The following is a 16110-nucleotide window of genomic DNA, read 5'->3' on the forward strand; positions in this document are numbered from 1 at the left end:
ATGGAAAGCCACATGATGCTCTCACTTAGGGTTGTAGTTAAAGCGAGGGCTGTTAATGATTTGAGTGCAGCCCTACTTAAAGGCACCTTTGCCTCAAACCTAATCTTGGTTGGGTTAAATCATTCTGGCTGGCTGTCTCCGGTTCCTCATTCCTACTTTTCATTCCATTCAGATAATTGTTAACTTTATTTTTTGTTCAAAGCTTTGCGTGTGTGTGTGTCCCCGCAACACTTCCCGTCAGAGCCTGCTTAGCTCAATCTTATTTAAGATGTTGCCTGGCAGCCAGTCAGACGTTACTCTAGTGACAAATGTCAGTGAAATGTATGGCCTACATTTATATGCCTGATGAATTATTTTAATGTTTGTAATGGATCATATTAAGCTAAATACTTGTCCAGACTGAAGTCACACTTCCAAACACTAACTGTACACCAAACCCCCATACCTTCTTGTTACTGCTTCACTACTTAAAAATTACTTGTTACTTAAATTTCAAGTACTTTGGTTACATCTATGAAAGGCATCCAAACACATACATGTATTTACAGAAATACTCAATTTCTGAAAATTTAGCTTCATTTGGCCCTCCTTCCCAATGCTTCGTGTCTTTTTCATATCCTGCTTCTATACCTGTGTGTCAACATGTAGGCTGACACCCTGCATTGGTTACTGGCTGACCTCCTTTCCTAAAATACAACCTGAAACAGAGGAGCCCAAATCTTGTGCTCACTTCTACGGCTGGTTCAGCCAGTACTGGACAAGCAGAGGGAGAGAATTTATAGCTCAGTATTTGGACTCTGGACCAGTTAATGATACATTTGTCAGTAGTGATCCTAAATACATTTATTTTTTTAATGGCCATAAATGAACTAAAAAGAGCTTCACAACCTGCTCAGTGAACTGATGATTCAAAACTCTTGGTTGTATATGCTTTTTTTTTTTTCATTTAGATATTGCCAGTCAAAAAATAACCAGGTTTTAAATAAATACATTTTCAAAGATGTACATGCTACAGTTCTAATATAAGATTTAATGATGAGTCAGAGTAGCTGGAGATCTTTAAAGTTCAGCTAAGCTCATAAAGGAAAAGCCCCCTACACTCTCTCAGGGGTAATGAGGTATCAAACTTATTTGGGACTTGAGTAGGGATGGGTATCGAAACCGGGTTCTTGTTGAGAACCGGTTCCCGCTGTTTCAATTCTTTGGAATTGTTTGCCATTTTTGCAAACGATTCCCCTATCGACTCCAGTCGCCCGAATGACGTCACCACGTTACGGAGCGTCATTTACCTGGCAAGAAAGATGGTACCTAAGCGGCTTGTAGGCAGGGACATTACTGGATATTCTTGTGTAATTGCTACAGAATAATTTATGTTATACTTTGTTATTGCTACAGAAGAATATTTATTTTATTATTTTACATTTACATTTTTTTTTTCCCGGGGACCCTGTGACACCCCATTGAAGAGCCGTAGCCTGTGGATCTCACTGTTGGGTTTGTAAGGCCATGTTACTCCTAAATTTCTATCTTGTTCAAGTGTCAAGTGTTCTCCTTTTTAAAAAAAAAAAAGAATCGATAAGAGAATCGATAAAGAATCGAATTGTTAAACAGAATCGAAAACTGAATCGGAATCGTGAAAATCTTATCAATACCCATCCCTAGACTTGAGAAGTCTTAATTATTGGGATTTTGCCAAAGGAAAGAAATCGCTTTAGACTGAGTTGCTAAGCAGACATCAGAAAACTTGGTGTAGCTCCTAGAGTGTACCACCTTCTTCTCCAAAGCCATGAATGTGTGATAAAGCTACAGTGAGAGGTGCACCTGTTTGGGCTTAGCTGTAATGTTGTATTTCACTTCTTCATTCCACTGGTGGAAAATAAATGTAATGGGCCACAGTTTCAAACCGTGACATGCAAATAGTTCTCGGTAAGGTTTTGTTTAATTTATGGAGGTGGATCTTATAGCAGCAGATGCATGCTCCCATTAACGTGATGAAATGGAAACCATTCTGCACACAAGTAGATTGCATCCCTTCTTCTCTGCTTCCTTTCTCATGGTCTCTACAGACTGTATACATTACATTAGATAAATCTTATAGACCTATATAGAACAGAATAACCTAGAATAATCTACTGCATTGATCGATTTAATATGTAACCTTGGGCAGCTTGTCTATTGTTGCATAAACAGTGTCGTGGACATTGAGATCTTCTTCCTATAAAAGACTTGCAGAAGAAGCCAAACTGTTTGATGTGCAGGGGGAAATATGATTGAAATCCAAGTGGGAATGTCTTGTTTCTACATTGTCAAAGTCTGTGAAATCACCTTAGGCATTAATTCCAATATCATGTTGGACCTCTCCCCCTTGGCTCTTGACGGAAGCGGTCGCACTTTCTCCTTCTCCCTTATCTTTCCTGCTTGGCTTCTCATGTCTTTTGTATAGTCTCACTTATTCTCTAACCCTAAGAGAGTCTCCCAGACTTGTTCTCTAGAAACATAAAGAAGAATTATGGATTTGATCAACTGGTCCCTTAACGGAATTGACACCCTCCTGGGCTTGGGAGAGCCCGATTGTCCTACGGAGACATTTGCTGCCAGATACTCGATGGTCGGTTGCGTCGTGCGTCTGGCAACACTCTTGATGGAGGACTTTGAACGACATCTACCAATTCTGAACTACGGTAACAGAGTTCTGGCTGATTGGAGCTGGCTCAGACCTGGCTTATCAAAGAATAAGAAGTGGCTACAGCTGTTCAAAATCCCACAAGGCTGCCCGACATGATAGACGATGGGCAGGGCTGTGAGTGCTCAGACTGTTGTTGTGTTTTTTTTTTTTGTTTTTTTGTTTTTTTTAACGCAATATGGATAACATCTTGAAGAAGAACAACGGGAATTGAGAGACCTGGTGACCAGTGACGGACATTAGACCAAATTGGAAGCAGTTTGTTCGCACTAACCAAAACAACTACCATCTTCATCTCATGTCACCCCCCTGGATGCTCAAGGCAAAAGCTGATGGGAATAAAAATTCTCCCTAGATAATAAGACTGTTTGTTATGACTCTCTCCCTCCTCATTCAAGGTCACCCGCGTCTACCGAAGATTGTTGACTTTTGCTTAACCGGGTGAAGGGACACTTTCTCTCGGTTGAACACGGAACACACACACGCACATATACGCATGTACACTGACACAGACCTACACTCACTCCCTGTTGGAACGCAGTCTGGGGGGAGTTCTTCTTTTCTCCTCGACTTTCCTCATGTTGTGCATTTTCCATTGTTGTTAGGTTCCAGGCCGCTGCTCGTGCGGCTGACCGGCCAGTTACCTAGCCTGACCTGTCTCCCCAATGTGATGTTTGTGTATTGTATGCACGATCGGGAAGGTCAGTCTCTTAATTGCCCCTTGGGGATAAATAAAGTCTTCTGAATCCTGAATGAATCCTGAATGTTCATCAGCTTAAGTCCATGTCAGTCATTATATTCCTGAAATATGTATTCATGCCTCATAAACAGCTGAGTTCTGTCTGCTGGAAGGAGACGCAAGCATCCTTAGGAGAAGCTTCTCCTCAGTGTTCACATTTGGATAAAAGGATTCCAAATGGTAACGCTTAGAACAATTCAAAACTTAGCAGGTGTCAGCATGGCAGTTGTAAGCCCTACTTCTGCCTCTGAGGTTCAAGTTCTCGCCACTAACCGTTGCAGACAGCATACTTTACTCTCTGCTTTCAAAAGCCTAGAACTATGTTGTTCTCTTGGTAGAGAGATAATCAAAATCTAACATTAAGTGGTGCTTAAGCACGAGAAATGTTGACCATGCAATGACCCAGAGCCAAGGACATTAACACCAATTACTGGGCTTCACATGTATTTGCTGCAGATGCATTTCAGGCTGCATTCTCTCACTGATATTAGGACGCAATCCACTGTTATCAAAATTATGTTCTCAAGGCAGAAAGTAAACAAATTTAAAGTACATATTCTATATATGTACACACAGTGTATACAGGATTGCATCTATAGTTTTATGAAGCTGCCTGTGAAAATGGCCTTCTGTGTTTATAAATGGGTTAGAACTGCATGGGTGCAAATGTAACAATATTAGGGATACCTCCCTGTTAAAATACAGACTTCCTGATCATATTGTAGCTACTAGCACACTGCATTACAACCGGCTTCCTAGTTTCAGTTATATCCATCCAATATCCAGGCATATGTAAATGTGTGGACCCCATGATCCACGGTTTCAGCATTGATTTAACTTCCTTTGTAAAGCCAGTGAATAAGACTTATGTCTCTGCACCAGCTGTACACTGTCAGCTGAAGCAGTTCACTTAATACACTTGTGTTGATGGTTTCTTTACACAAATTGCACTTAAGGGCAATAAACATTTACCCGCATGTGGAAATTCATCCTGTTAAAATGAGGCAACACCTTTTGCTGGTGAAATTAATCCTATTTAATAGTGCTGTGTTTAGCTTATGCTGCATGTACTGCGTTACGTAATGTGGGGTCATACAGCTGTAGGTGAGTGGCTGTCACGACTCTAACAGGAAGGAGGTTGGGGTAAGAGGGAGGAAGAGCTATGTCTCGCCTAGAAGTATATGTGCAATCAGTGTCCTTCCTTGATATGATACAGTGACGTGCAGGATTTATAGTATCTAAAATTGTTTCAGGATAATGTGACAATGACACTCGGAAGTGGGGAAGAATGTCTGTAAAATGCTGTGTCACCAGCAATCTCTGCATCCACCGTCTCTTCTTGTTGCCCTCCCTCCCTCTGTTCTCTGCCACGTATTTGCCTTCTGCGCTACATCAGTAGCTGCTAGTGTGACCGTTTTGTGGTGGGATACTGTCCCAACAGTGGGATGCGTTCTGTCTCTCTGTTGGCTTCAGGTTGTGCATTCCTTTTTTGGGGGCATTTTTTGCGCATACAGCTATCAGTAAACTGTGTGTGTTTGAGCCACAGCGTACTGCAGTCAGTGGCAATCGGAGCATCTTCTGGTGGCCAGCGATGCACCCGAGGCTTTACCACCTTGTTGCTGAGGGAGAAGCATATTTCTGAAGGGATGTCGGTGAAGGGTGAACAAGGAGGAGGTGGGGGGAGGAGGAAGAGATGAGAAGGAGATGGGGAGAAATGCAAGCATGCGAATGTGAGAGAGGGAGGGAGGGAGGTAGATGCGCATGCAGAGGGTGGAGCTTAGCATCAGGCAGTTCCCTCCGTCTTCCTTTCTCTCCTGTTTTCTCTTCTCACAGTTTCCCCTCATCCACATCGCTGGGCACATCTGCAGTCATTTCCACTCTTCTGCTTTTGTCTCACTTGTAACTCAGCTGATCCACTGGACTGCTGCGCCTCTCTGTACAGTTTTTCCAATTTTTTTTATGGACTATCATCCTTTTTGCCAGCAGTGCAACAGGGGCTGTCTTCAGACACGAGCGTGCACCCCTTTCTGGGAGTGGTGGGGGGGTGGGGTGGGGTGGGATCCTGACTTAGAGCCAGGGCTGCTGTGTTGTCCCACAAAACCTCGAGATAAGGGGCAAACCTGCAAAAGCTGCGGGGGGGTGGGAAGCGGGGTGGCAGGCAGAGGGGGTCGAAGCAAACGAAGGGTGGAGAGGCTCAGGAGAAGAATGGTTATGCCGGCTCCTCGTGCTCTGGTCGTGCTGCTCCTCCGTAGGCTGCGTGTCATTCAGGCACAGTCCTGCCTTTCCTCGACATGAGCCTCGCAGTAAGGGTGTCCTGCTCCATGCTCAACTGCTTTGTAAGTGTTTCATTTGTTTCCGATGGGTGTGTTTTAGGGCCCTCCTCTCTCTATCTCATCCGCCTGTGTGTTTCTGCCTCCTTTCCAGGTAGTGGAGGGTGGGGGTGCTGCTCGACACACGAGCGCTGCAGTTATTAAGTAACAGCAGTAACTTGATATAAATAATTGAATTATCTCAGAATGTTCTAGAGTACGAGGCGATGAAAAGGTGCTTCTGTTGCTGTCATCATTCACCTCTGTCGGATGGACAGCTTTGAGCTACTGGTATGTTGACTGACGGGGAGGAGAGGGGGGTGGGGAGCTGCCGGGACTAGGATGGGTAAGATGTTTTCATGCATTCACTGTTGCAGTCCCGGAGCACCAAAGTGTTCACTGCAGTGAAGGTCCTGCTTCTGAGTTAGGATGTACATGGGCTATGAGGAAGAGGCATGTAGAACAGGTGTTTGTTTTTGTTTATGCCTTGAGATGGTAAAGAAAAGGTTGACAACCAAGGATGTTGACCTCTGACCCCCTCAAGGTTAGCAGGTAATGAGCACAGGCAGTACAATGTGGCCATTAACTACTAACCTTCAGGAGGTCAGCTTTTCAACTACGCATTAAATCAAATCACACTTTCCTGCCAAGAGTCCCATGTTAGTAGCCACCTAAAGTTCATTTTTTGAGGCTGATATAAACAATGTCTGGTAAGATACCTAGTAAATTAAAAAAAAAAAAAAACATCTTCATACACAAATGCCAGTAATTTGAGATATACATTGTTTAAAAAATGACACTTACCTTTGAAGCCAGCAGACTTTCCATAGCCAGACTTTCTTTGTGTTAGCTATTTTGTCACTAGTATGAGGACAGTAGTTATCAACTTTCTTTGTTAACTCAGACTTTCTGTTTCATGCTCACATAAAAGGGGGTGTTTGGATTTTACTTTCTTCCCATACAAAATTGGCAGATCAAGAGCCAGCTGCTTTGGCCAGAGACATTATCAGAGGAACAGGTGATGAAACTTTTTTAAAGGATATTTAAAAGAAAACAGCAAAGGAAATACAGGTGGTGAAAATAATCATTAATCTTGTGAATTCATAGGTGAACGTGTTTATTTTCACCACTCGGTGAAACTTAATTACTCGCAAATTATAAAGCTAGCATTCTTTCAGCTATCACGCTTTGAGTATGTGGTCGATAAAAGAATCAGTGAAATTTTAGCCCTTCCACGTTTTATAATATAATATAAAAAAATGTTACTTAGCACCAAGAAAGCATCAGTAGTTTTGCAGGTATATAACACATCTAGAGGGAAAGATGTATTTCAAAAACTTTCATGGAAATGACAAGTTGAACAAAATATTTTTCTTCAAAAACTACAAATGTGAACCTTTTGAAAGTTTTGGGAACTATGAAATATGAAAATGAGACATTTCTAGCCTCTGGGACACATGCCAAGTCTGTACTAGTATTTCATAGTGATCCATAGTGTTTCAGATGGTTCAGCCACAGTAGAGGACTGGCATGCTGAGATCCTTTCAGGATTATCACATATATTTCACCTAGAGATTTATCAAGCTATTCCTCTGTTTCTTTATACAATACAGATTCCAAAAAAGATTTTAATAATACTGGCGAAAATTATATTGTCACAGTTTTTCTTAAAGAAAGCTTTGTTTGAAAAGCTGTCAGGTAGGATGAGTGCAGCTGCTCCTTCTCCCTCTCCTTTCTCTGTGAACAGATGTAGCCAGGCGTTCCGCAATTTATGATCTCTCTCCAATATGTCTGTGACGCAGCTGAGTCGGCACTTCTCCTGCGTCAGTGTCTGTATAATTTAGTATCCCCATCCTTTGTTGCTTAAGTGGATCAGAGCAGTCTTCTCCTGTGGAAGGAGGCTCCATCATTTTCATCATGGCCACCATTGTTGTGATCCCACAGTTGCGGGGGCATCTTCAGTTACTATTCTAATGTGCAATGTTGTCTGCAGTAAATGGAACTATAAACATATATAATTGAATTGGATAAGATTTTTCCATGACTCAGATTCTATTATTCCCACTAGTTAAATAAATCAGCAGTGTAAGTATAGCCAAAAGCTTATTGGGGGATGTGCCTTTAGACTGTATCAGGCTGAATGCTAACTCTCTGCCTAATGCCAAGGTGGAAATAAACGGTAAACAGACTTTGTGTTATGACCCCCGAGGAAGACAACACAACAGAGATGAGGGACTGGGGAAAAAAAGCAAAGTGTGTAGCAAGTTATTGAAAGGAAAGGTACTTAATTTGTATTTGTTGTCTCAGTATAGCCATACCAAACCAAAGTCTGTACTAACCTATGTGAACGTTTATGCAAACCTTTTTTGGGATAATGCCAGCCAGTTTATTATATTGCTTCGTGTTTCACCAATATAGACAACCACCTCTGTACCCTAAATAATGAGTTTTGACACTCCAGTATGTATGAATAAAGACGTGGTTTGATGATCATTAGAATATTTTCCAGGCGTTTCCTAGGGTAGCTGCATAGGCGGAAAACAACTCATTTCTGATGCCAGAAATAAAACAGAATGACACCCAGTCATTCTGTTTTAAAGACAGGCCTGAAATATGGCAGAAACCACTCAGTTCAAAACAGACCTTCAAGGGTTACTCCTGGAAGACTTTCAAGGGGTAAAGAGTTAAAGGGAAAACTAACACAAAGGTGTCTCAGTAAGGGCTTTTGCCACCATAACCCTTTTCCTCATTTGGTGTTTTGAAAGTCAAACCATTCAGTGATGCCTCATGTCCTGTGGATATGGGCATTGTCTTCCTGGAAGAGGATAGAAATGTTTAAGGGGCGTCCATACAGATAGTGACAAGTGACTGTGGAATGTCGATCAACTGCACCATCTTCAAGAGGCAACAGGCAAAGTGACAGTTAAATGTGAAAGTTAAATTTTCAACTTGAAGGCAGTCAGTCGACTTGTCTACCAGTTTGAGTGACAGATACCACTGGTTGATAAGTAGGGCAAATACCACAAAGTAAAGTGCAACAAACAAATCACTTAATATGTTAATGGTCCACACAGGAGGACTTTTTATAGATTAGCAGTGACTTGTCCTGTAAGTGTGTCTAAACCAGAACACCAACATGTCCCTCGCAAGACATCAGAGCCATCAGACGCCTAGACTGTCAGGGCCATCGGTTCATGCTTTTGCTTTAACTCGCTGTTCGCTTGATCGATTTGTTCTTACTTTGCTACAAAGTGTTACTCCAACTTTGTGCATTTTGGATGAATTCTATTCACGTAAAGAAAACCCTGCCCAGTTTATTTTTTTCAGTACTTGGAGTACTGCCCAGTTATAACACAAAAATGGGATTGATTGTTTAGAACACAGTGATCGATTGAACATTAATGTAGGCGGCAACAGGACAAGGAGAAAGAAATGTATTTAGAGAGATTTGTCATAGTCTGTCATCTTTGATCTGGACTTTTTTACTTAGAATCTGCTCCCTAGCTCTACTCAGAAAAATATCTTTGGCCTGGTTATTTTTAATGTTTATATAAAATGTTTTTCATTCTGCCCTGTCTATGCACCCTCTGCCTGCAGTCATTTTCGTCCTTTTTCCCCTCGCTTTTTTATTTAGAATCATCGTTTAATATATTTATCATGTCCAACACGGCAAATGACCGAACAGTTAAAAGCAGAGATGTAAGTGCGTGTTGTCCACATATTCAGTAGGTCACCTCGGCATCCTGTAGTGCTTCTCTAATCTGAAAAACTCTGGGACAAAGCACCAGTCAGATTAAGTAAATAATCTGGTGAGTAAGGACAGCAAATTGTTAGAAAAAGCTTTTGGGTGAAAGGGCCTCTAAAAAGAGGCTGTCGTATCCATGGAAACCAGACATTTATTCATGAACACTGTGCCAATGTCTCTTTCACTTTGTCTACCTATTCTGTCCTGTTTCCATTTGCATACATGCAGGACCATTTTCACACATGCTTTCCCCAGAGAAGTAAAACTTGGAAAAAGCAACTGTGCATTATTCCCTCCACATGCACGCTGCTAATCTGCCTTGCCACGGCTGTCTCGTTGGCTGCTACAGTAGCTGATATCATAGCTGATACTGTTTTGGTTATTATTGTTATCTTGATGTTTCATGTGCTATCAACTCTGACATTTATATTTGGTAAATGCACGGAGGCGTATGCGCGCATGCCTGTCAGCTCCAGCTTTTTGAGCTGGTTGGACAAAGGTGGGGGAGGGTGCGCAGGCTCGCAGCAGTGACGAAGCAAAAACGTGTCGGGCACAGGACAAGCTGTGCTCCATCTTTGAGAGCTGTTTAGAAGTGAGAGCATCCCTGTTTTCCTTTAATCTTCTGTAAGCTGATTGTCTGCTTGTGGAAACAAAAATCACAATATGGACAAAATAAACTCCCTCCAAAAAAGTGTCCAAATGTAATGACGGTTTTTAAAGCTAGGTCTTTAAGCATCATCTTTGTGCAAAGAATCTATGAAGCTGAAATGTGCATATATCCATGTTTCCATGTAGTTCAATGAGTCTGTTCCTGTGGTATTTTTTTAAAATCTATTGCTGTTAATATAACAGCAATAGATTTTAGCTCATCGGGTAGTGTCTTGTGCTTCTAGGGCAACACAAAGTACATCGTGTACTTGTGGGAATCAGAGAAATGCTGTGTCAGAGCTCTGCAAGAGAAAAGTATAAATGTGGCCAAGAGTCTACCAGGTAATGCTGCCTGGGGTATTTGGAAACCAAACCAGATTAGATGGATTGTTGATGGGAGATGAAAGTGTGTGGCTGTGGTCCAAGTGTGTTTGCTTTTTTTTTTTTTTGTAAGATATTATGATGTAAATTGACACATTTTTACAGGAAAAACTGATTTGGAGGTTGGTTTTGGTTAACTTTAGAGTAATTGATTGTAATTGAATTTCTCAGAGGGACTATAATACTAGTGGCTGAAGTAATTTGATGTGGTGGTCGATCAGCCTGTGATAGGACCCCTCCAGAATGTGTTTCTTCTTAGAGAGGCACCACAAGTTGGTGTTTTTAAACTGAGGATTTTAACATTTGATTTGGTGGAAAACGCCATTCGTGTGATACTATATAATCTTAATTACATGCAGTCAACTGGAGTGAAAACATTTATGCTAACTCTCCAAAAAGTTGATTCTGTTCATCTGGACGTAGCGTTTTGTGGGAGAAACGTTTCGTCACTCATCCAAGTGACTTCTTCAGTCTCAGCTGACTGCAGGTTTCCCCAATCTTATAAACAGTACATTTGCATAATGACTGAAACCAGCCCACTGAAGGAACAATGGGCTGGGAGGTCAGTTCCTTAATCTGCACCTTAAACCTACACATACGGATCAGTATTTAAGGTTTGACTCTCATCATCCACTGGAGCACAAACTGGGTGTCATTAGGACGCTACAACACAGAGCAAACACCATCCCCACTGACACAGCGGCCAGGGAGGCAGAAGAACGGCACATCAAGAAGGCCCTGAGTAAATGTGGTTATCCCAGCTGGACTTTTGTCAAAGCTGGAAAGACGCTTAAAGAAAGCTCCAGCCGATCCAAGAGGGAAGGACAACTGCTGCCCAAGCGAAAACCTGTAGTGATCCCATATGTGTCAGGAGTATCGGAGCAGTTGAGACGCATTTTTTCTAAACACCGGGTCTCTGTGGCTTTTAAACCCCAAAACACGCTGCGCCAAAAACTGGTCCACCCCAAGGATCGGGTCCCCCGACACAAACAGAGTAACATAGTGTACGCTGTTAAGTGCCAGGAGGATTGCCAGGATTTATACATCGGGGAAACCAAACAACCTCTGGCGAAGCGGATGGCACAACACAGAAGAGCTACCTCGTCAGGCCAGGACTCTGCAGTCTATTCACACCTACAGGCCAGTGGACACTCTTTCAAGGATGAGGATGTACACATCTTGGACAGGGAGGAACGCTGGTTTGAGCGCGGAGTCAAGGAGGCCATTTACGTGAAAAGGGAAAGACCATCTCTGAATCGAGGAGGGGGCCTAAGGGTACATCTTTCGCCATCTTACACTGCTGTGATTGCAGCCATTCCCCACCTCTCTGTGAATGGTACTCATGGTCATTGATCAGTGGGTTTTGGTCAGTGGTTGTTGATCAATGGTCATGAGAATTTGCATAATTAAGATTAAGAAACTGACCTCCCAGCCCATTGTTCCTTCAGTGGGCTGGTTTCAGTCATTATGCAAATGTACTGTTTATAAGATTGGGGAAACCTGCAGTCAGCTGAGACTGAAGAAGTCACTCGGATGAGTGACGAAACGTTTCTCCCACAAAACGCTACGTCCAGATGAACAGAATCAACTATTTGGAGATTTACTTTCCTGGATGATTGAGAATGCATCAAGACATTCATGCTAACATTCAAGTTGTGATACCGATTCAGAGCTACTGAGAACAACAAATGAGTGTCATCATGGTGGCTTTGCTAGAATTTACATGAAAACTAAAAGGAGTTTCAACCCATTTTCTATCAGATTTCTGTTTGTTAACAAACAACAACGCACTCATTAAAGCATATTTATCTGGTCTAAATATAGATGATAATCACTGAACAGGAGTTTTTTCCTCTTCCTCACACACAGCACACTTTACTTGATCGTTGCATTACAAAACCACCACTCTCCCCTCATTTTGAGTGTGCATTTATATGAAGATGGAAACGCAGCATTAACGTGAACGTAAAGGCAACATTTGGAGGAAACGGAGCCTGCAGTAATAGATAGCACTTACCACTGGAGCAACTCATTAGGGGGTTTAAATGCCTCACATGGACACATTCACCATGACACCCACCTCTGTGCCAATCATCACCACCACTGTTTATTGCAAATTATACTATAATAAAATAACAGATGACTTTCAGTTGGGATTTATCACTTTTCTCTCCCATTGTCAGACTTCTACCCCCGTGCCTACCTCAAAAGGCCCTTTTTGAGAGAGGGAACGCCCTGGTAGCTGGATATTCTCCCTTCCAAGGGTTGCCAAGAATTTGACACCTGTGCTGTTTTGTCCATGCAATACCTAAATCTAGAGCTGCATCCAGCCATCCTCTCCTGCACTGCTTAGCCACCTTGGGGTGCCAACTGTTTTCATCATCCATGACAGCACCTGTGCTATCACAGATGTATGTTTTTAGCTCACTGTAATTATTACCTACTGATGGAGCTATGTCACATAAGCTGAAAAATACTGCCTTTTCATTGTCATTATTACTTGTGATGTGATGCTTTTAGGAAAATGTTGGTGATTGGTGACTTGTAGGTGAGGGGTTGTCACTGTAGGGACACTATGTCCATCTGTTACCAGCCCAATGGGTGGTATGCTTATCGTGTGGTTTAATTACCAGTTTGAGCCTCTGGATTACAGATGTAACCACTGTAAACACAGCAGGAGTTCTCTGTGGTCAGACATCAGTTGGTTTCTGATATAATTCCTGAAATTTCAGCATGTCCTCCTCTTGGGATGCAGTGTTAAAGGTTTTTCATTTTCAGGTTAATTTCACTTTGTTCTTACTGTCTTGTATTCGAATCCGTATTTTAAAATTAAACAACATTTTCAAACGCAATACTGTAATTGATCTCGACGCCTCCTCATGCCATTTTTTTTTTTTGGGGGGGGGGTTTAATATGCATGGGATCTTTTTTCATTTTGCTTTTTAAAATTGAATAATTTCACCTAACTGATACTTTGCTGTTGTGTGGTTTATTTTTTTTATTTTTTTATTTTTTTAAATATACTATAGCTATCTTGGTGGGATGCTAGAAGATTCAGTGGATATGATTCACAGAAATAAACCACCCAGTTAGGCCTCTATTTCTGATTTTATTATAAAACCAAAATGACACAGGGTCGTACTCAAATGGAAAAGTGAAAATCCAGCAGAGCAGTAAAGTGGCAGAAATGACACAGCACCTGAATGAGAAGGATTGGAACTTATTCGTGTTATAGCACAAAGCTAGAAAATTGTTGGACATGTACCGCACTAATGTACCATACTATATACACTATAGAGTATAGAATGGTATATTGGGGAAGATGTTAATTTGCTTAATGTGCTTACTTTTGAATTATGAAGTTTAAAAAAAAAAAGATTATAATAAATTATTTGCAAAACATTGGTGTTTTTAGAATAGGGATTAAAGAGAATAAAAGCCAAGGGCATGTCCTTCAGTTTCATCATGTGATTGCTTTTCACCTCTTTAAGTCCAGTGATTGAAGTATGACCTGATGAACATATTTGCTCAGCCCGAGTTGGACACAGGGCCCTAAGCTTCAAGGACAGACTCGACTGCCATCATTGTTCCTCTCGTTCTCATCTCCGCCACTCCTTAAAGTGTTGCAGTCTAATTTTAGCCGACCATCTATTAGAAGAGAAGTGAACTTGAAAAGACTGCAGCTGTTTTTTGTTTGTTTGTAATTTCTAAGAAACTGAGAAATATTTGCTATCATATTTGCAATCAAAATAGTTACATTTATTATCTGTATGTATTTTTTTATGCCCCAAGGAACTTTTTAAACTATAGTGAAGCATGACTCATGAAAAACCTTTTTTTTAAAAAGGTAAAATCCTCAAGTTAATCACAGTATCTTTGTTTGCACTACACCCAGTCACATAGTGCACTGGTTTGTGATAGGCAGCACTGGGTATCTTTTACACTTGCAGTAACCACCTGCACTGCAGTGCCAAAGCAAACACACTGCAAACATCAAAAGTTGCATTTCTTTTTCAGCATTAGTATTCATCAGGCAGGAAAACTGTCAGTCATAAGCAAGTAATAAACATTTTAAATGGTTTGGCACATTGACCTAACACAAGCTTGTGTACTACTTCTTTTCCTTCTTCAAATGTATAATTTTAGGGCCCTCGCAGTAAATTTTTAATCTCCTATGTGATGTCTGACCTGGCTGCAGGAGATTGCAAAACTCTACCTGGCACGTATGAACCAATGAACTACCAGAGCCAAAGGACCTGATAAAAGCAGTGAGAATATTAACTCTGGGTTTGGTTGTATTGATTGTTTCATGTCTCTTCACATGCTTCAGTATTGCTATCAACAAACTATATGGACTTTGTGTGTTGCTTCAGTTTCTCATATGTAGTCTCACATGAATCACGACAGAAGTATTTATCTTTCTATCGCTGGATTGTGTTTGTGTCTGACAGGGTGAAGAGGGGCCTCCCAGTCTGGAGTACATCAAGGCCAAGGATTTGTTCCCCCAGAAGGAGCTGGTGAAGGAGGATGAAAGCCTTCAGGTGAGGTGACAACCACTTCTACAGCACGGTCCCATCTGCTCTCACGCCCAGCAACATGACTTAATATTAGAAAACCAGGAACAAGTATGGCACTTCTAGGTTGTGATGTTAAATCTTGGTGGCTAATAAAATCAATGTTCCTCTGAAACACCCTCACCTTGACGCCTGGTCATCTCATGATTTCCGAGATATTACTGCACAAGTCTCAACTCGACAGGCTTGAGGTCAAACATGGAAGAAGTGATGGTGATGGGGACCCAGAGGAATGCTTTTGTTTTTTTCACTGTCATGTAGCTCAACTTTTTCCTGTGCTAAACACTGACGAAATTAATTAGCTATTAGAATAACAAGTATTTCCATTTGAATGCAGCAATTGCCTACACTCTCTACAGATAAAGTATCATAGAGTTCTAATAAGAAAACAAATTCTCTTCAGTAAACTTTTTTTTAAAACTGGTTCTGAATTAAGCCAGCATGTAAAGAAAAGGGATATTTTTATGCAAAGCTTTAATAAGGAGAGCAGGAAGTTGTTTTGCACGTACATATGAAAGGACTGAATTGTGGCTGAGGCCTTTCTTTAAGTGCATTGGTTGTAAAGGAGCACTTGTGCTTGACCTACTTTAAAGCATTTATTTTATGAATATAAATGTAAATGTTCATATTATTAACATAAAAAGGCTAAATACATATATGTAGTTGGCCTGTTGAAGATCAACTTCTAAATACAGTAGAAATTTTACTTGAGAGGTTTGTATATGTGAGCCATACTGCAGAATAGACTACCCAAAGCTGTTCCAAAAATGTTTTACATAAATATATTAGAAGCCGCTGCAGAGGATAAAAAGGTTCAGAAACATTTAGGTCAGTTTAAGTGAGAAGGATTTCAAAGTCTGTTCCAAGTGAGGATACAAGTAGCAGAACTGTGATGGCTAACTTGCGCTTGACCCTCTGGTGTTAAGCTGGCGCTCTGTGGCTGTCTGCTGGTTAATGGAGCTTAGCATCATGTGTCTGGAGCACTGGACAAAGGAAAAATGGAGGGAGGAGGGGCCTGGGGTCACTATCTG

The 16110-nt window shown here is 41.3% G+C and overlaps 1 protein-coding gene across 3 annotated transcripts in view; it reads left to right on the top strand.

Annotated features, from left to right (window-relative positions):
* Positions 1–16110, top strand: part of mtmr4 (myotubularin related protein 4) — a 42988-nt gene that overhangs the window by 9951 nt on the left and 16927 nt on the right. For all 3 annotated transcript variants that reach the window (XM_085420048.1, XM_085420050.1, XM_085420049.1), the window contains exon 3: positions 14957–15046. In XM_085420048.1, coding sequence (XP_085276174.1) covers positions 14957–15046 — 90 coding nt within the window. The remainder of the gene's footprint in view (positions 1–14956; positions 15047–16110) is intronic.

Source organism: Rhamphochromis longiceps, linkage group LG10, assembly GCF_057381845.1.
Source record: "Rhamphochromis longiceps isolate RC_006_pf linkage group LG10, R_longiceps_female_GT1.1, whole genome shotgun sequence".
Lineage (NCBI taxonomy): Eukaryota > Metazoa > Chordata > Actinopteri > Cichliformes > Cichlidae > Rhamphochromis > Rhamphochromis longiceps.